The sequence below is a fragment of the Panicum virgatum genome, chromosome 2N, assembly GCF_016808335.1.
Source record: "Panicum virgatum strain AP13 chromosome 2N, P.virgatum_v5, whole genome shotgun sequence".
Lineage (NCBI taxonomy): Eukaryota > Viridiplantae > Streptophyta > Magnoliopsida > Poales > Poaceae > Panicum > Panicum virgatum.
Genome location: NC_053146.1, coordinates 66,218,698 through 66,238,591, shown reverse-complemented (window position 1 = coordinate 66,238,591; position 19,894 = coordinate 66,218,698). Strand labels below are relative to the sequence as shown.

The window sequence follows — 19,894 nt, the reverse complement described above, 5'->3', positions numbered from 1 at the left end:
CGTAGGCTACGCACGCTGAGTCCCCAGGCGGCGTTAGGGACCAGGGTTTACAAAATCGGTGGGAACCTGTCCAGTTTGATCGGTTATCGGTCAAACCGGTCAGGTCCGGTTCCGGTTTGGGCCGGTACCAAACCGGTCCAAATTCAAAATTTGAATTTGAATTCAAAAAAATGAAAAATTCATAAAAAATTCTAAAAATACTTTAAGGTGCGACGAATCTAATTGTGTCAAATTTTCTCAAAAATTTATTCGTTTAACATACTTTTCGGGCATTTAAAGTTAAATAAAAAAGAAAAGGAAAAAAATGAGACGACCCATTAAGGCCCACTTGGTAAACCGGTCAAACCGGCCGGTATACCGGTCAAACCGGCTGGTATACCGTTCCAAACCGGTTACACATGCGATTTTAAATTTGAATTTAAATTCAAACCGACCAGTAAACCGGTCTAACCGGCCGGTATACCGGTACGAACCGGTTGAACTGAATTTAATTCCACCGGTACCGACCGGTTTCCGGCCAAACCGGACCGGTATACGAGTACCGGACCCAGCGGTTCGGCCGGTCCGCTAGGTAGGCAGTGCCGCAGTCGCCGCGCGCGCGGGGGCGGCACCTCCCCGATCCGCAGACCCGCTGGTGGCGTGCGGCGACCGCGCCTGCCATGCCGCCGCCCTCGCGCGGCCGCGTCAGTCACCACCGCCTTGACTCAGCGCGCGTACGCCCCCAGTCTCTCTGGGGGGCGCTGACCGCTTCCTGCTTGACCTCCTGTTTCGGATCACTGCCGGCAGTACGGCGCTGTAGCCGGTGGCGCCCCCTGTTCTCCAGTCCACCACCCCCACTGTCAGCATTCGGTGTGGTGGGGCAACGCTGGCCACAAAACGCGGTTGGGCAGGTTGGCAGCGGTCATACAGATACAGTTTGCTTCATCTTGCCTTTTCGTCAGGATCATGTATCAGAGGAGCAGAGTGGGCTGGGTGCTCGATTGAAGAATCTGGAGCAGCGAAAGCTAATCTTCGTGCCCCTGCGGCCCTGCCATCACAGGAATTCCGATCTCTCATCGTGATTTGGCCCTCAGCAGTCGGCACATTCTGATCCTGCAAGCCGTTCTCCAGCAGCAGCATCAGATTGAGCGAGGATAACGCGAGCGCCACCACCCTCTCTTTCCCTGGACCGAGCCTACGTACACCCACTCATAAGTGACCCCACAGCCAGTATCTCAGCTACGGTCTCCACCCAACGCCGACTCCATGAACCACTCCACCATATCCACAAGCTCCATGGACGAGCTCCTAGAGACCACTCGAATGGCCAAACCGCCCGGCCGCTTCCCGCCACTCGCTGCGACCTGCAACTGCAACGCCCATGCACGTTCACGCGCCCCACCTCCTCCCCGCGCCGCCCAAGCCCCACTTCCAACTGCCATGCCGCCGCGCTCCGATTCACCGTGGCCGCTTCCGCCGCGGCACCATCGGCGAGCCCCGCCGCAGCCCGCAAGGCAGTCATTGTCGGGGGCGGGGCTCGCCGCAGCCCGCCGTTCACGCTCGTCGAGGCCTCGGACCGCCTCGGCGGCCGCGTCGCCACCGACGTGGTCGACGGGTACCGCCTCGACCGGGGCTTCCAGATCTTCCTCACCGCGGACCCGGAGTGCCGCCGCCTCCTCGACTTCCCCGCGCTGCGGCTCCGGCCGTTCTACCCCGGCGCGCTCGTCTTCACCGGCGCCGGGGAGCCTTTCTACCTGCTCTCTGACCCGTTCCGCCTCCCGCTCCGTTCCCTCTCCGCGGTGTTCTCCCCTGTGGGCACCCTGGCCGACAAGGTCCTCGTCGGGCTCACGCGCCTCCGCGCGGCGGCCGCCCCGGACGACGCCATCCTCTCGGCGCCCGAGACGACCACGGCCACCCACCTGCAGCAGCTCGGGTTCTCGCCCTCCATCGTGGAGAGGTTCCTGCGGCCGTTCCTCGCCGGGATATTCTTCGACCCGGCGCTCGACACGTCGTCGCGGCTCTTCGAGCTCGTGTTCAAGCGCCTCGCCCTCGGCGACAACGCGCTGCCCGAGGACGGCATCGACGCCATTGCGTCGCAGCTCGCGGACCGCCTCCCTGCGGGCTCAGTCCGCCTCAACTCCCGCGCCGCCGCCATCGACGGGTCCGGCGTGACGCTCGACACCGGCGAAACCATCCCCGGCTAGCTCGGCGTCATCGTCACCGTCGAGCAGCCGGAGGCCGAGAAGCTCCTGCCGCAGCTATCGATTCCAGAGAAACCCAAGAAATCGGAGAGAAGCACCGTCTGCCTCTACTTCTCCAATGATCGGGCGCTGGTCCAAGACCCCATCCTGCTCCTCAACGGGTCGGGCAAGGGGATCGTGAACAACATGTTCTTCGCCACCAACGTGGCGCCGTCGTACGCGCCGCCGGGGAAGGTGCTGGTGTCCGTGTCCCTCGTCGGCTCGTTCGCCGACAGGGAGGACGCCGATCTGGCCGACGAGGTGGTCCGGGAGCTCGGCGGGTGGTTCGGCGCCGGACAGGTCGCGTCGTGGACGCATTTGAGGACGTACCGTATCGGGTTCGCGCAACCGGACCAGACGCCACCGACGACGCCAGCCGGGAGGGACCCGAGGGTCGGCGATGGCTTGTACGTCTGCGGTGACCACTGGTGCTCGGCCACGTTCGACGGTGCGCTGGCGTCCGGGAGGAGGGCAGCTGAGGCTCTGACCAAGGACAGAGGACTACCCACGTAGTTTGAGTTTGAGCGTCTTGCTGCGGGAAAGAAAATTCATCTCACAATGGACGATGATTCTTTTTTTTTTGAATGACAAGTGCATGTAAATCTTTAACGGTTTCTTTCAGTGAAATTCAACTTGTATACTCGTTTCTCTAATCCGTTTCATATGATCGTAACTGCTCATTGAGTTTTCTTGTTTTGTGGCCGTACTAGCACTACTAGTCTGTAGTGTCGTGCAGGGAAAAAAAGAAGGCAAGGAATATCATTTCGTTAGGGCTGGCAAGGCCCAACGATGATCACCTAAACTGGGCCGACGTGGCGCAAGTTAGCCCACACACTGCAATAGACGGACAGAGAGCTTCTTACATACGGGCCCCACCATCCGGACCACGCGCAACCTCAAGTTGATAAAATTCAGGTAACAAAGCCCACAGTCCAGAAGGCCCAACCCCGAACCGCTCACATCGGATCCGCTCCAGCTCCGACGACGAGATGGGCTCCATGGAAGCGTCGACCGCGCCGGAGAACGGCTCCGCCGCCGCCGGCGGAGCCGGCGGCACTGCGTGCAACGGGGCCAGCGCAGCGCCGAACGGAGGAGGTATGGAGAGAAGGCTGAGGTCCTCGGCGGCGTCCGCGTCGTGGGCGGCGCACCTGCCCCTGGAGGTTGGCACGCGCGTGATGTGCCGGTGGCGCGACCAGAAGCTCCACCCTGTCAAGGTCATCGAGCGCCGCAAGGGCTCCTCGTCCTCTTCCCCCGCCGACTACGAGTACTACGTCCACTACACTGAGTGTAAGGACCCTCCCTGCCTCGCATCCCAATCCCATCAGGAGGTTTCGTGTCTAGGGTTAGGTTTTGGGCTCTTACAGATTTGGGGAAATCTGGGTTTTACAGCTCACTGGTCAATTGGGTGTAGAGACGTTCAATTGAAGGCTTTTTGTGATGAACTGAGCTTTCAGTTTTCATTCCTTTGCACATTTCAGCAATGATCGTTCAGGTGGTCGAGAATTTTAGTATAATCACAGTCTCCTATTCCTACCGACAATTTTAATTGGAAATTGGGGCCAGTCTCTTGTAATAGCAGGAGCCTGTTCGGATATTGGATGACTAACTTAAACGATTTGAATTTGCAGTCAATAGAAGGCTTGACGAGTGGGTTAAGCTTGAGCAACTTGATCTTGATACTGTTGAAACCGATGTCGATGAAAAAGTAGAAGATAAGGTAAGGGAAATGCATGCTGTTATATTGCTTGTACATACAAACGACAGCTATACCATTTGCATTTAGTCAGTGGCTGCAACGTTTGATTTGCAAAAAAATTTCATGAAGCAATTTGTAAACTTTTATTGACAGCACTGTCTTTGCAATATGAAGGATTAATATGATTATCTTTTGATATTTATCCAGGCGACAAGCTTAAAGATGACCCGGCACCAGAAACGTAAAATTGATGAAACACATGTGGAGGTATGATGCAGATGTTATTACTCACTGTAGTTTTAGTATTTTCACTCAAAGTGTAATGTGAAGATTTATTATTGGAGTGGTAATTGAGGCATTAGCTTACCCTGCATTTGGTGAAAAATATTTCTCTCATTTGACCTCAATTGCTCTTGTAGCAAGGTCATGAGGAACTTGATGCAGCCAGCTTGCGGGAACATGAAGAATTCACAAAGGTGAAGAACATTGCGAAGATAGAACTTGGGAGATATGAGATAGATACATGGTATTTCTCCCCTTTTCCACCAGAGTACAATGACTGCCCGAAGCTGTTTTTCTGTGAATTTTGCCTCAACTTCATGAAGCGCAAAGAACAGCTTCAGAGGCACATGGTGAGCTATACTTATTTGTACCTTGCCTATTTGTTAGATACATGTTGCTACCTTGAGATCCAAACTTATTGACCTTACTTAACTCCTTTCATGTTTGTCTCAACTCTAGGTTCTAGATGGGTAGTCACTGTGAGAATAGGAATTAAGCTGTCAAGACAGCAACTAGATGATCTAGGTAGTTTTGTACTGTATCAGCAAACATCCATATATTTATGCAAACAAATAGCTTATTTGAACTTAATCGTACAGTATTCAGGTTGGTATGCTTGCAATTAATCAATTTAAATACTACGTTTTAAAAAGTAATCATACAGTACTACTATTAATAGCAGAGCACATACACATAACAAGGCCACAAGCATACAGGCACCCTAAAACAGAATTCTCATGCATGCTGAAGTGCTATAAGCACAACCAGTTCTTAATATCTTCTTTGGTTTTACAGAAAAAGTGTGATCTGAAACATCCCCCAGGTGATGAAATCTATAGAAGTGGGACTCTGTCGATGTTCGAGGTAAGTTTGTATCGATATTAACTTCCCCCATAAGTATTTTGCTATCTGGACGTCCTAGTTATTGTCCTGTTGGTCTTATCGACATGTTTTCTTCATGGGGTACCGAAGTTTTACTTTTGCCACTTTTGAGCAAACATTTTTTGAGAAGATAGCTCACACTGCAGTTCTGCAAGTGGTTGCTTACAAATACTTATTATAGCAGTAATTGTAGGGAGAATGCTTTAACAAAGCCTTTTGATCCCAAGCAAGTTGGGGGTAGGCTAGAACGACGTATGGTTTCTAGCAAAATGTAAAAGAAGTCCATGCATTTGATTTGTTAGCAAGTTTATGCACTTAGCTGAATCTGGAAAAATATGCTACAAAAGTATTTTGGTCAGTTGTGGTTGGTCAATTAAAGGACCTTTGCAAGGCCATTGCTGTAATGTTTAGGAATCCAATCATAGACGTATCATTCAATAAACATGTAGGAGGTAGCCAGATAGGTGCCACAGTTGGCAACATTCAGTTCATATGAATGAAGAGTTTCTGTTATCTAGCTGCTTGATTTGCTCTTTGTATAGTAATTTGAAAAATGCTTGCACAATTACAGGTTGATGGCAAGAAGAACAAGGTTTATGGACAGAATCTTTGTTATTTAGCCAAGCTATTTCTTGATCACAAGACATTGTACTACGACGTTGATCTATTCTTGTTTTATGTCCTGTGTGAATGTGATGACCGGGGATGTCATATGGTGGGATATTTCTCTAAGGTAAAGTTCACAAACAATATGAATCTATGTATTTTCTATACAAGATATGATTCACATCAGTAGATATTGATCATTTAATGCTAGAAAACATATAGCTAAATTTTGTTGAATGGTTTTTTCTCTTTGCAGGAAAAACACTCTGAAGAATCTTACAATTTGGCTTGCATCCTCACTCTCCCCCCATACCAAAGAAAAGGATATGGGAAGTTCCTGATTGCTTTCTGTAAGTATGGCCTCTGAGTTGTAAATTCCATTATCTAATCTCTGAATTTTGAATCTCATGTGGGCCAAAAGCCACTTATGTACTCTTATCTTTTTATTCACGGGAGAACTATTTTTACTTTTATAGCATATGAGCTTTCCAAGAAGGAAGGCAAAGTTGGGACACCGGAGCGCCCTCTTTCTGATCTTGGTCTGCTCAGCTATAGAGGTTATTGGACTAGAGTGCTTCTAGAAATTCTAAAGAAACATAAGGGCAACATATCTATAAAGGTAACACCCTTCCTTCCATCCAGAAGTTTTTCGTTGTACAAATTTCAAAAGCCGATTGAATTATGATACGACAGCTCTAGAAAGAGTTACTTTCTCTAGGTTATATATGTTCTATGACAAAAAAAGAGTTGACCTACCCTTGAACAAGTTGGTGGCTGTGCTGTAATGCTGCGTTAGTTAAGCATTCCCTAAGCAAGGACATTTCGATATAGTACTCCATAACTTGATCTGTGCTAAGGGTCTTTGGACGTGGGAGATTACCTAAGGAATGTTTGGGTTTAGTTCATCAGTTCCGATCTCCTTCCAACTTACCCTAAAGGGTCGGTAGTGCCAGGCAGCAGCGGAGTCACCTTAGCCTTCCTGCACGTTTTGGGCCCTGAAACTTTTGGGTGCATGTGAAGCAGCCCATTTGATGGTACATATCAGTTATTTAAGGGATTGTAGTAATCAGCATAGTGCACTGTGGCCCTGCCATTCAGGGAGGTAGTAGATTGGTATACCTGGTTTTAACTCTGCGTGCAGTAGAATTTTTACTGGAAAATTTTTAAACTGCTAAAGGAACAGTTATATGAGCAGTTCATGTTTTTTTTTTCACTTCTAAGACTAGGAGAATCATGCTTGTTGCTGAAATCATTGTAATATCATAGAGAAGACATTACATGTAAATAGTAATGTTATGTCATAGGCAGCTGTAACATGTACCAGATATATAAGGATTGTACAACAATGAAACATATTAGGTTCAGATTCTTCAAGGCAAGTAAGAACTGTACTGAATAGAATTGTTTCTAAAACTGTAAAAATACAGTGTATGCTGGCAGAGCCACGTGCAACCAGTAAAATCTGCAGAAACTTCCTCCATGGAAGGACATTGATCCATGTGCTCTCTGGCTCTTCTGCCTGTGGCATTCCTGTTTATGTTGCTGCAGCCCTTGAAAACGTTTGGACGTATGCAAGGGAGAACATTAGATTATAAGTACATGAAACTATTGTATTGTGGACGTCAATTGTTGTTGCCTTCTTGTCTCTGACCTGTAACTACAGTGTTTGTTGGTAGAGTGCACATGGTCATAGCAGATCTTTAAGTGTTCCACCTTCGTACATATATAGCGTGTTCCTCTACCATTCATAGTTGTTTTTAATCCAAATGACAGCGTCCTGCTGCCACATTATCTCGTCATCAGTTTCCATCATAAATGGTTCCTATATGCAGGCGCATCTGTTCCTAACGAGACTTGCATGCAGGAACTTAGCGATATGACGGCCATAAAAGCAGATGACATCTTGAGCACGCTGCAGAGCCTGGACCTAATCCAGTACCGCAAAGGGCAGCACGTCATCTGCGCCGACCCTAAGGTCCTGGACCGCCACCTCAAGGCGGCGGGCCGGGGCGGCCTGGACGTCGACGTTAGCAAGCTGATCTGGACTCCCTACAAGGAGCAAGGCTAAGGTACAGCACTACAGCAGCTCCCAGCCCCAGATTAGAGACGCTAACCGATCCAGTCCTGTACATTTGCTAGGATCTCATCTCCCCTCACTCGTGTACTGTCAAACTGTAGTAGTCTGTAACTGTAACATCCACATTTGTTGTGTTTGTGCTGCAGTAGTCTCCGAAAGTGAAAGAACTACACAACCCAGCTGAGCTCTTGGTTCCCAACTCATTTCTGTATCTCGCATCAATCATGCTGCCTTTTCTCCTTGATAGGCAAATCAGGGCGAGGAACCGGCAGCGAAGTGAGACCGGTCTTCGTCCCCATGATTCAATGGAACAGCTGTGCCGATCTGCTGCTGACTGCCCGGGCGGCCATTGCCAGATACAGATCCTGCCCTGCCACTCGCTTCGAAAGGGCGCCTGCCCCCGTGCCACGCATGCCCGGTTCATGCTTGCATTTTTTTTTGTTCGGCGTTGTTAGTGTCGCACGTTTGGCATGGCCGTTGCAGCAGATTGGGCGTACCGGCACGCGCACCTGTGCGCCCATATGGGTGGGGCTTGCGTGTACGTGCGTGCCCATGAGCCCGGGGAGAGAAAGGGCGGAATGGGTTATGTGTGACAGTGTGAGGGGGACAAAAACAAACCGGGGAGGGAGCAAGGGGCTGTGGGGAAGACGACAGATGCAGTTGCGGGTTCAGGCGGGGACGCGACGCGAGGGAGGAGATGAGATCCGTCGTGGCGTGGGGGCCGAGCGCTGTGCCGCCTACTGGGCGGGGACGCCACATACTTTGATGTGACCAAGCTGTCATGCTGGCACAAGCGCGATGTGGCGGATGACGTGGCAAGGCTGAGTCGCTCCACATGTTTTGGTGCGATAGAGTCGCGCCATGCGCCGTGGCGCGACTCAGTCAATTTTGACTCGGCCCACCGAGAAACCCTACCCAAATTCCTTACTTCCCTATCTTGTGTCCAGGGGCTTCACCCGGGGACCCCGCCGCCCGCGACCCACCCAGCCGCCCGCCACTTGCGGCCGCCGGAGCACTGCAGCAAGCTCCCCTGCCCGCGGCCGGCGTTGCCGCCCGCCGTGCAGCCGCCCCCCACCCGCGGCCTGGCGACCGGCCCCCGGCGCCCTGCACCCGCGTGCCCCCTGCGGACCGGCCGCCGGGGCCCTGCACGGCCCACCCCCTACCGCTACCATTGCGGAGCACTAGCCGCCGCCATTGCCGCCTCCGCCAGGGCCATTTGGGCCGCCGGATCCAGATCCGCCTCTGGTTCCCTCGATTACAGAGGTGAGTAAGAGGATTCTAGTTATTCCATCTCAAATTTCCAGTGCTCATGTTTGCTTATACCTACTACTCGCTAATAAATTATCAGAATGTTGGTAGTTGCTACTATGGCTAAACTTTATTTTTCTCAATTTTCTAGTGCTCATTTTTCCCTCAACGAGTCTAGCCTACTATGCCTAAACCTATTTTTTTCCCCTGGGCCATTGATGTGCTTTGGAACTTTGAAAGGGCCAGGGATGAGTCATGAGTGTGAAACTTTGAAACACGACCACAAAATGCAGTTACATTTTCTAGCATTATATACAATTTTCTAGGGCACCACATATGTTTCGTAGTTCATGTAATAGAAGGGTGTGTTGGTGTGTTGTGTTCATGTGTTTCAAAGGGTGTACTACATGAACCACAAATATTTCAAATATGTGCACTTGTGGTGTGGTGTGAGTTAACTATGTGCACTTTTCCAGTGTTCATAGTACAAGTCTGACGAAACAAAGGGATTATTTATTATATATTACTTTTTATATGTAGATGGCATACCACGCGCTACCCTCTCCTGGAGATGCATTACGATGAGTGACACCGTGGCAAGATACAAGAAGAGCGTACGCAGGTGAACTTGTGTTCGTTTTTATTTTTGTCAAGTCATTAATTTGATTTTAGTTGATTATAAAGTTCATTGATATTTTTGTAGGTTTTGAAGCCTCTACGCCCCCGCCTTCACAAGCCTCTGGGGTGGGACGTGAAGCGTCCCCTCATAAGAGGTGACTCAAATGTGATACTAATATCAGTCCCAAGAGACTGATAACACATTTATTACATCAGATGGTACATCACCGTACAACTCTACGCGGTAATAGGCAATGAAGCACCACTATCGCGAGGACAACAACTAAAACCCAAACAAGAACATGAACCACGACGAGGTCATCAGAGTCTTGCGCCATACGAAGCTTCCTGCGGGTGACCCTAACCACAGGCAAGGTTGGGTGCAGAACGGAACCCCTACTCAACGTCATCGGGAATAAATTATGGATCTTCCTCTGTAAAAATTAAGCAAGAGTGAGTACAAACGTACTCAGCAAGTTCAACCACACCCACGGAGGGGGGTATAAACAGAATATATGCACAGGGTAAATAAAGGGTAAGGCTAAGGTTTAATTTACGGAAAGCAATTTTCATGCATGGATTTATTTTGAAACATGTTTTTTCTTAAAAAAAATCTTTAGTAACTGAGTGGGGTCGATCCTACACAAAAGATCCAAGTTTTAAATTGCTTTCGGATTCCTCATCCGCCGTAGCACACGACACAGCTGCCGGACACTTTTCCAAAACAGCTCATGCCAACCATCCATTCCCAGGAGTACTAGTTGTGTGACCAAACCGTAACTCGCCCAGTACCGTGGGCACGGCTATTCGAATAGGTTTTAACTCTGCAGAGGTGTGCAACTTTACCCATAAGTGGGGTACCACAGCACGATCACCTTAGTGACGGTGCAGATCCCAACAAAGCCATTACCCACTTTAGCTAGACCTGACTAGCCCACACGGAATCCACCAAGGGGTCATTGACCTATCACCGAGGTTTAATCGAGGCATAAGTCACCGTGATCTTATCCCTTCTCCTTAATCACTCATTGCTCTCAGCTCTCCTCATGGCTATCAGACTAGCTAGTGGGGTTTATGCTAAGCCGTTGCCACACACAACGGTTGAGTGGTTTACACGATAGTTGAGTTAGGCAAGATGACATATCAACTCGGTCCTTAATTATGACAAGATGGATATCTCCCAACCTTCTTGCTCAACCACAAAGGTACGAGCACACCTTTTGGTAATTCACACAGAAGTGTCATCCATTTCATCTAAGCTCATCTTTCTTTTAGTTTCCAAAAATTCCACATTCCCCCTTCCCACACACTCACACATTTTCCTTTTATAAAACAAGTTGTACCATGTTTGATGTGTTGTAATTCAAGATCCTAAGCATTCTAGCAGTGATTAACATCCAAATAGAATAAATTATATTTAGACATTAATCTAGGTGGTCAAGGAATAGTCATAACAAATCAAGGGGTGGCTATCCAACCATGTTTTTAGCAGTCAAAGCATATGCAGCTTTGTAAAACAGGCCAGTAGGTTGTGTTTATAAAACTAGGACAAAATATGCATCAAAGGATGAGATTGAACTTGCCGTCTTCGAAACCTTCCGGGAGTTCCTGCTCGCGGTACTCGTTCTTGGGCTCCGGCTCATGGTACTGCTCTGTGTACTCCTCGTTGGGTTCTCCCTCGTTCACACCGTGATCTACGGCGCACATAAACAAGCACACAATAAAGAAAAGGAAATAGAGGTTTTACCGTTGAGCTCGAAACAGGAAAAATTAAGATATGGAGATAGGAAGAATATTTTTGGGAGATTTTCTAATGGCACATCTGAAATTATATTTGAAGTGGTGTGGTCAAATTTCGTGGCAATCGGATGATTTTTGGCACAAGAAATGATTGGTTAAAGAGGTGGTTAGGGGCTAAACCGGGATCTAGGGCCCATTTGTAATTATTTCTGGGAAGGAAAGGGCTTGTTTGAATTTTTTTCGAAATATCTGGGTTACTCTAAAAAGGACAGGGGTTTATTCATAAATATCTTTGTATGGTGGAGGGACTGATTCTCTAAAGAAATAAAGGAGAGGGGCTTCTTTGGAAAAGGACTAGAGAGGAGGGGGTTCTTAAAGAAAAAGGAAGGAAGGGAGGGGCCTTTGGGCAAAAGTGCCCTTTCTTCCTCCTCTCTCCCATGAAACAGAGGAGGGGTGGCAGGGCGCCGGCGGCGGCCCTTGTCGGCGGCCCAGGGCGCGGCGGCAGCCGGGGCTAGGGGAAAAGCGAGAGGGAGGTGGGGGAGACCGATTCCCCTACTCACCTCGGGCGGAGATGGAGTGAGGAGGTGGCGCGACGGCGGCGGGCGGAGGTGGCCGGCGGCGGGCGTGGAGGCGGCGCTGCGGGGCTGGGGCGGAGCTACGACGGCTGCGGTGGTGGTCGTGGGGGTGGGGAGATCCTATTACGCCCCTTAGCTTGGGCGGATATGGCGCGAGGCGAGCTGCCCACGGCGGCGGGCGAAGGGCGGCGGCTATGGCCGTGGCGGCGGCGCTGCGAGCGTGGGGAGGGAGTGAGCGGGGGTGGTGGAGGTTGTGGAGGAGGAGGGCTGCGCTCCGGCCTATTTATAGGCGCTGGGAGGCGGTGGATTGGAGGGGCACGGTGGCCGGCGGCCGGCGAGCATCTCGGCAGCAATTAATGGCGCTTGTCGTCGTGGAGCGGCGGCGCGAGCGGCAAGGCGGCACAGGGCGACGGGACAGGTCGGGCAGGGGCCGAGCGGCGCGACGAGCACCCCAGGTGCGTGGAGTGCGTGGGCGCACAGGGGCGCGCGTGCAGCGTGTGGGCAAGGGAGCCGTGCGTGGGCAGGGAGCAGGAGGGAGAAGAAGGAAGAAAGGAGAAGGAAAAAGAAAAAGGAGAAAAGGAAAAGGAGAAAAGGGAAAAAAGAGGAAAATAGGGAAAAAGAAAAGGAGGCGCCGGCGGGATTCGCGGCGCCGGTCGCGAGCCGGGCGTGGCGTCGACGAGAACTCGAGAAGCGATGCGCACGAGAAACGAGGAGATAGGGAAAATTTTAAACGATGATTGAATTCGGTGTCGGGACAGAGATTTGATTTTTAGTGCCAGGATGATGAATCGCCGGAAGAGATTTGAGCTCAGCGACGAAAAGATTTTGAAAAATATTTTTAGCGAGTAATTTATTTGGGTGAATTTTCGAGATGCTACATGACGATAGGTACGCACCGTACCTAAAACGGGCTGGATTCCTCCCGTTGGCGTGGCTAGTCAAGGAGGGCCTCCCCAAGATGGACAATGCAGCTTTAACAACTCTGGTGGACCAGTGGAGGTCTGAGACACACACATTCCACCTCCCCGCCGGTGAGATGTCAATTACACTCCAAGATGTGGCAATGCTATTTGGGCTTCGTATAGATGGTAGAGCCGTAACTGGTAGCATCTCTCCAAATGGATGGAGAGAAAGAGTGGAGCTGTTGTTTGGAGTGTACCCACCCGAACCACCAAAGACACGAAGGATAAGAGGCCTACGGGAGTGACCTCAGCTTGGTTGACACAACATTTTGGTACACCACCTGGAGCGGATGCTAATGGCGGGACGGTTGCTAGGTTCGCTCGGGCATAGCTATGGCAATTGGTCGCCGGGTTTCTATTTCCTGATTCGAGCGGGTATACAATCTCATGGATGTGGCTAGAACTAATTGGTCAAGACTGGGACAACATTGCCACTTTCAGCTGGGGGAACGCAACACTTGGGTGGTTGTACCGTCAACTGTGTGATGCTTGTAGGTGGAGCAAAGATAGTGCAAATCTTGGTGGTTGTGCTTACCTATTGCAACTGTGGATGTGGGAGTGCCTTCCTGTTGGCCGGCTGGAGCGTTATGCTCATGGAGTAAGTATTTTATTTGTTCATTACTTTTGCATTGTTGTTGTTAGGTTTTGGTAATCTTCAAAATTCGCTAATGTCATTATTTATTGTTATATCTAAGGTTACGCCATTATACGAGGGAGAGACTGTGGCTACAGTGGGTTGGTTATGGAATAATATTGGTACCGTGCACGGTAATCCAGGAAGGCGGTACATAGACTACAACAATGCCCTTGATTGCCTAAATGCTGCACACGTAAGTCTATAACCACCTCCTCTACCGCAATTCATGGAATATAGTCCTTAATTTGTTGTAATCATATTGAACATATCGTATTAGGTTGAATGGCAACCATACAATCGCATGGAGGTGGAAAACATGAATCTTAGTCCGCAATGCATGAGGGATAATGAATACTGGCGCTCAGTTTGCCCTCTTATTTACTATTACATTGTTGAGTACCACCTTCCAAGTCGGGTGATGCGCCAATTTGGAATACTTCAGTCTTGTCTGCCTGAGTATATTAATACTAGCCATGAGTTGCACGGGTATGGTTATTTATTTTCTGCAATCTCATTCTATGGAAAATGCTAGCGGGATCAAACGATCCTCACCATCCATGTCTGTTGCAATCAACAATGCCCTGCAGTACTTTCCGGTAAGAAACGTGCCATCCACACTTATAACAGGTTTGCAATGCTTGAATGCCTCTACACATTGTGGGAAGCACCAATATGCATGTTTCATTACGGGCCTCATGGAACCCTTGTGCATATCTTGCCTGCCTGTGCTATGAATGCACCACTTTATCCCCGGGTTGAAGTGTGCAATTGCATTTAATATTTTTGGTACCCTTCCATACGCCTCCTTCCAGTCGCGCCACAACATTGCTATAGCATGCTGCTTAGCCCTCCAAGCCTTTCCATATTTTACCCGATAATTTGTAAAACCATGAATAGCTTCAATAATAACCGCTACAGATACATCAGGGTCTGCATGAACCATTGCGGCAATCCGTCTCCCAATGTAGCGTGCGGTACATTGAGAATGCTCTTGAGAAACCTCAGATGTCCCACGTGTGTGAGGTTGTTTTACATTAGTGGTCCTCCATTTCACCCTATCATCAGCGACAGGACGTGACCAAACCTTCCAAGGACACCCCTGCTGGCACTGAACCGTGTACCTTAATTTAGTCGAGGAATGCACCACATCATACGGTCTATGGTGCCTCCCAGAGTAGTCCCTCAAGAAAAATTTAAGTTCCTCAAGGCTATCAAATATCATTCCCTTTTCTATCAACTGCTCCCCACTATCGGACTCAACAGAAGCAAAACGTAGACCTGAATCACAATAGCCCTCCCTCGGAACAGAATGGAAAATAGGGACCGTTGGAACATCCACATGCATAGCCTTCAACTGCCTCAACTCAACTGAAGTAAATTGGGGGTATGCGCATGCCAAAAGGTGAAATTTGATCCATGCCACTCAAATTTCACCTAATTGGATTTCATGTTGAAATTCATGCCATTGAGTGGCATGAATTTCAATATGAAATCCAATTTCAACAAATTTGAGTGGCATATTTCCAATCACCCCATGCCAAAAAGGGTTGATCTATCTTCTCTAACTACCTCTTCCAACATTTCATCTGCCATCGGTGTTGGTCCCACGAACGGAGTTGCTTGAGGTGTTGTTTGTCCAAGATGTGTCCCTTGATTTCCTGGAAATAACATATCATTGTCGCCTTCACCATCCTCATTTTCTTCCGAGCTTTGGGAAATGCCATCTTCATCGACCTCCTCATTCTCAAAGCCGCCTTCATCAAAATCATTGTTTACACGACATGTGTCATATCCAACTTCGTCATCACTTTCATCATCATCTGAGTCATGAGAAAGATCATTACCACTATTTTCATCTTCCTCCGGGGCATCAGAATCGTTATCCGGTAATATGGCTTCTTGAGTTAGGTGTTCAATGGGGTACTCATCACCACCTTGACTGGGCACATCCATACTACGAGTATCCACGTCAACCACTACCTCCGCACAACCAACTTGCGAACCACTTACCAACTCTTTGTAAAACAACCAATCATTCTCGCAACCAATTGGCATCAACACATAGTGACACCTTCCCTTTATGGCATCAAACCTACCACGTAGTCTTAACTCCATTCGCACATTTTCTACTTTGAATAAGGAATTCACTCGACCTATTATATCATCAAATGATGGTGTCATATCGAATCTGACTACTTGTTGCCTCATTCTTGCAAACTCTCCATTTTCATTGACCGTCCCACCAGAGAATAAACGAACTAAACGATCCATGTACACATTCAAATACAAAAGACCAATAACACATTCAAATTGATACATGCAGCAATTTTTACACGGTACAAAAGTGACACCATCGCTCAATTGCACGACACAACACAACTAATCCTACCCGATTCGTACTAAATTACCCATTTCAACTCAAACCCTATCTAAACCCTAGCCAACTCAAACCCTAAGAAATCATCGAAATGGAAGAAAACCAATCAGTTAGAATGGATGAGTTACCTTCAAAGATCGATTTCCCTTGTTTCCTCTTCAAATTGGGTGGAGGATGGAGTGAATCTAGAGGAGGAGGGGGAGGGGCGGCGCCATGGAGGTCGGGTCCTGTGCGGGAGTGGAGGAAATAAGAAAGGGGACATGAGGAAGATAACGGCTGGCGAGCGGGCCTATATTCGGTTGAGTCGCGCCACGGTGCATGGCGCGACTCAGTCGCGCCAAAGTATGTAGCGCGACTCCGCCTTGCCACGTCATCCGCCGCATCGCGCGTGTGCCAGCGTGGTAGCTTGGTCATGCCAAAGCATGTGGCGTGACACTTCAGCGAGTCACGCCACGGAACTTGGCGCGACCAAAAGGGATAATTTTCGAAAATTTAGATCGATACGAGTTATTTATAAAATATTAGATTAAAAAGGATTAAAATAAAAAAAATCTGTGCTGGCGCGTGCGCTCCACTTCCACCTTGCGCGCGAACTCGGCAGCCACGAGGCTCCCGCAGGGCGACGGCAGCCCACCCGTCCCGGGCCCTCAAGATTTTTTTCGAAAGACCGTCCTCGAGATAGAGCGCGCGAGACCATCCTAATCCGACCCCTGCGTCAAGGTGGTAGGTCCTGGCATCTAAGCGTCGTTTGGTCATTTGGCTTCGCTGAACGCGCGCTGAAGGAAGGAAATGGTCGCTTTCTCTCGCCGGGCCGGAAGAAGCTGCTGAAGCAAAAGAAAGATACCAGGAACAGACGAGGAAAGCGTCTCGCTTCGGATGGGCAAGGGAGGGGGAGGGGGAGGGTACACCCAGGCACGCATGCTTGGCGCCGGTGCTCCGTGCTCGGTGTCCCGCCGCGGCCGTGCTCGTGCCGTGCCGTGCCGTGGCTATCCATCCCCCAGCCGCTTTACGCAAATACCGATGCGCCCCCCGCTTTGTCACGAGCGCTAATCATGCGCGCACAGCCGCTGTCCCTCCCGGTGGTTAGTCTAATCCTCGGGTCTCGCGGCTCCTCCAGCGGCGAGCCGGACGGCATCTCCAGCCTGCAGCCCGCGCCGCGGGAGCGCGATGGAGCGGTGTGTTTGTGTCGAGGACGGAGGCCGGCCGCCGCCGGCCGGCTCGGGCATCAGGCGCTCCCTCTGCCTGGCGCCGCCACCAGCCCACGAGGGCGCGGATTATACTAGCCGGCGATGGGGTTGGGTCGGGATTCGGGACGCGCAAAGACCTTGAACCCGAATTGTTTAGCTTGCCACACAAGCAGCTGCAACTCGAGCCTGAGGGCAGAGCGATCATTACTGTATCCAGAGAAAACCTCGCGACAGCGACGGGGCGCGCGGATGGCTCGGCCACCCGGCACCGAATCCGAACCCCTTGACGCGACACATGGAGAAGGCAAGCGGGCGGGCGCGGGTCCGTGGCGCGCGCATGTCGCGGCGAGCGCGAGCGGGCGACAAGCAGGCGACGCGAGCGGGGAGAACGCACAGTGGCCGTGCGCGTGGCCGGTCTGGTGCGCTGTAACCCGCGGGGATTGCCTCTGTAAAGCGCGCGCGCGGCGCGCCGGTGGCGGATGGCGCCACGGAACGGAACGCGCTGGGGGGCGGTGGCGTGGCGTGGCGTGGCATTGTCTGGCCTGGAGCCTGCCTCGCCTTGTCCTTCCCATCGCTCGCCTCCAGATATTCCTGTCGCACTTGTTTTTTCTCTCGCGCATTCTTTTCTCTCGAAACAATCTCCTCTCGCTGTCTGCGTGCCTGTCCCTGGAAGACTAGACTTTTTGGAAAAGCAAATTTGCAGGGTCAGTCAGCCACGCTTCGCTTCGCTTATCCTTCTGCCATGCCTGGCCCACCTTGATGCGAGCCTTTTTTTTTTTCCTTGCGGGCACAGCTGACAGGCCCACCGGCAAAAGATAGTAGAACTACCCCAGATCCATATCCGTTGCAGAGTTTTTGTACTCCGTTAAAACTTTGTTTGCTATTGATGTGCATTATTCAGATTGAGGCCCCGGTGTTACTGCCTTTTGTCTCTGAATCTGATTAACACCACCATGATGCATGCCTGGCTCATAAGCTAACCAAACCGGCCCCTAGGTTTAGCTGCAAAAGACGCATGAAGAACATCATCTCGCTGATCGAGTGGCAAATTACTTTTATCAGATCAGATGATTCAAACCCAAGCAAAGCTAGCCTTCCCTCCCTCGGCCTGTCCGTCTGTCCCTGCTCATCGATGACAGCTCTCAGTGGCGTGAATAGCTCAAGTCCCCGCCCGGTTTCATCGTCTTTTTTCCAGTGAAAGTGCCCTGGTTAATCCCCGCCCTTTGTACTACCACCAACTGCCCCCCATATCTTTGCTGTCCTTTTTCCATCTGCCACGATCATCATTCATCACCCTTCTCTCAACATCAAAATTTTTTTTCAAAACTCGCCGACTTTGGCAAGAATATTGATTTGGTTATCTAATTCTGGAGTGAATAAGCGCATTTTTTTGTCCTCCCTGTCAATGTCTAGTACACGGTTTGGTTCGGTTACGTACAGCTCATGTGCATTTGGTTGTTGGTATGGCTCTCTCTCTCTCTCTCTCTCTCACACACACACACACACCCCGCCAACCAATTCCCACTCGGTATTCCCTTCGGTTGAGTACGTGTGAAACGTCACCTGATTACCGATTCCCTGCACAAATTAGCAGTGCTGCTACATGCCAAATAAGCCGAATACCGACGTGGCATTTCTTCGGATTTGCTCTGCAAGAACCGCGATACAGAACAACACGTCGTGATTATATAGTTTATTACTGCAAACTGGTGAACCTACCTAATCATGCCAAGAAACTTCCTCATCACTTCACACGGATAATGCCCAGCGCATGTATCTGTGTGATGTGGGAATTGTATTCAAATCCGGTGATTACTTATCTTTTTTTTCTTTTGTGATTGGTCATATGATGCATACGCAAATCTGATAAATGTCTCAATTTAAAAATTAACTCGCATTCGGCTTCATCTAACACATGGCTTTGCATCACCAATAGGCATCCCATGCAGGCCCTGCATCCAGCTTAGGGGGACTAGCCATCGCCATGCATATGTGTGCAAATTGACGACCTTAGTGCACCTCTAGTCATCTTAAATTCAAATATTTGTACTATTCTTTTAAATATAATTTATTTTAGAAAAATATTACAAATATTTGAACTAAGGGTGTGTTTAGTTCCATCCCGTAAACTCAAAAAAACCGTAAACGCATTAAAGTGAAAAGAAATCTTGCTAATTTAAAGTACTAAATGAAATCTATTTATAAAACTTTTTGCATGGATGGGCTGTAAATCGCGAGACGAATCTAATGAGCATACTTAATCCATGATTTACAACAGCGATGCTACAGTAACCATCCGATGATTATTAATTAATCATGGATTAATTAGCATCATTAGATTCGTCTCGCGATTTACAACCCATCTGTGCAAAAAGTTTTGTGAATAGACTTTATTTAGTGCTTCAAATTGGAAAGATTCGAAACGCAAAAAAGATTTGCGTTTACAGGGGCGCCAACTAAACACGGTCTAAATAAAGTTGGAGGTGCACCTAGAAATCAACAGTTTACATCTCTAGCCATGGACATCCTACACCACAACTACAAAATCAAGGGAGGGAAAATAGGACGAATATTTGACTTGTGCAGCCGGGGCTCCATCCAATCAATCATGCGGCCTTTTTAAACTGGAAAAAATATATTCCCTGTCCTGACCTAGCGCTTTTGCAAATCCTGACTGATCAAGCCGGCCGGCGCTCATGTTCTTTCTCCGCGTCACTGCTAATAATTCCCCTCCCAGCCGAGCCGAGCCGAGCCACCTCTCGTGTCCCCGTCACGACAGCTTGAGGAG

General features: G+C 49.6%; 2 protein-coding genes and 1 pseudogene across 4 annotated transcripts; all 3 read left to right on the top strand.

Annotated features, from left to right (window-relative positions):
* The first annotated feature begins 659 nt into the window (after nt 1-659).
* Nucleotides 660-2,872, top strand: LOC120662941 (annotated as a pseudogene).
* Nucleotides 2,873-3,146: 274 nt separating this feature from the next.
* On the top strand, nt 3,147-10,184 carry LOC120661900 (putative MYST-like histone acetyltransferase 1). 3 transcript variants are annotated; one of them, XR_005670132.1, is made up of 12 exons: nt 3,147-3,506; nt 3,848-3,936; nt 4,123-4,182; nt 4,335-4,547; nt 4,993-5,061; nt 5,651-5,812; nt 5,942-6,035; nt 6,162-6,304; nt 7,550-7,754; nt 8,010-9,025; nt 9,551-9,632; nt 9,714-10,184. XR_005670132.1 is itself a non-coding variant. In XM_039940908.1 (10 exons), exons 1-9 carry the CDS (start codon nt 3,209-3,211, stop codon nt 7,751-7,753), a joined length of 1,332 nt encoding a protein of 443 aa, XP_039796842.1. In that variant the 5' UTR covers nt 3,147-3,208; the 3' UTR covers nt 7,754; nt 7,912-8,676. The 3 variants fall into 3 exon arrangements, 2 of the variants coding, with proteins under 2 accessions (XP_039796842.1, XP_039796841.1); XM_039940908.1 differs by lacking the exons at nt 9,551-9,632; nt 9,714-10,184 and having other exon boundaries at nt 7,912-8,676; XM_039940907.1 differs by lacking the exons at nt 8,010-9,025; nt 9,551-9,632; nt 9,714-10,184 and adding an exon at nt 7,909-7,965.
* Nucleotides 10,185-12,176: 1,992 nt separating this feature from the next.
* On the top strand, nt 12,177-14,163 carry LOC120659008 (serine/threonine-protein phosphatase 7 long form homolog). Its single transcript, XM_039937091.1, has 3 exons — nt 12,177-13,503; nt 13,601-13,735; nt 13,820-14,163. The coding sequence occupies exons 1-3, from the start codon at nt 13,297-13,299 to the stop codon at nt 14,072-14,074; spliced, it is 597 nt and encodes a 198-aa protein (XP_039793025.1). The 5' UTR covers nt 12,177-13,296; the 3' UTR covers nt 14,075-14,163.
* Nucleotides 14,164-19,894: the final 5,731 nt, after the last annotated feature.